General features: G+C 50.3%; 1 protein-coding gene across 1 annotated transcript in view; it reads right to left on the bottom strand.

Moving 5' to 3' along the window:
• Nucleotides 1-435, bottom strand: part of LOC119357773 (brefeldin A-inhibited guanine nucleotide-exchange protein 5-like) — a 15,786-nt gene extending 15,351 nt beyond the window's left edge. The window contains exon 1 of the mRNA XM_037624611.1: nucleotides 429-435. Coding sequence (XP_037480508.1) covers nucleotides 429-435 — 7 coding nt within the window. The remainder of the gene's footprint in view (nucleotides 1-428) is intronic.
• Nucleotides 436-731: the final 296 nt, after the last annotated feature.

The raw sequence follows: 731 nt of genomic DNA, 5'->3' as shown, positions 1-731 counted from the left end.
ATGGCCGCGGCGGATCTCCCTCCTCCTCCTCCTCCGGGTCGCGGCGGGGCGAGTGGGGAGGAAATGGAGTGGTTAGATCCGAGGAGAGGGAGGGGACGCGAGATCTGGAGAGAGAGAGGGAGGAGGGGGGTTTGGATCTGGGCGCCTCACTCGTCGACCTGTTTTGCCTCGCTCGATCGCGGGTTTCAACGGATCGCCACGACCATTTGCCAAATTTTCTTTCACGGCAATATACTTTGCCTTGCCACGACCTCCCACGCAGTCGCAGACTGCCTGCACAGAAGATTCGGTGCGTGTGCGCAAAGGTTTGGCCCCGACGGGAGAACACGTCGACAAACGATGGTTTATTTTGGGTTCTCAATAGAAAACGACGGTTTATTTTGTTATAATCACCTCATCAAACATTTGCAGTTTTGCACTGTACATACTCTGCATCTCCCTAGCTGAGCAGAGCCCACATATAAAGCCATGTTGCATTTACTTACGCCTCGGTGTTCGATCTTAGGCTCGTTTATGTAGTACTCCATCAAAAATGGTTTTGGAGCTCCGCCTCCATGGATGCTGGGTTTTGGAAAATTCAAAATTCAACAAAAATCATATTTTTATATTTCAAAAAGTCTAAAAAAATACAGACATACATGGAGGCATGACATGTGGTCCCGATCAAGGAGAAGAAGGAGCCAAAGAGGAGGGAAGGTCTGCGCATCTGAGATCCTTCGGAGGCCAGATCC

Source organism: Triticum dicoccoides, chromosome 2A, assembly GCF_002162155.2.
Source record: "Triticum dicoccoides isolate Atlit2015 ecotype Zavitan chromosome 2A, WEW_v2.0, whole genome shotgun sequence".
NCBI lineage: Eukaryota > Viridiplantae > Streptophyta > Magnoliopsida > Poales > Poaceae > Triticum > Triticum dicoccoides.
The sequence above is the reverse complement of the archived record's forward strand: the minus strand, read 5'-3'. Positions and strand labels throughout refer to the sequence as shown.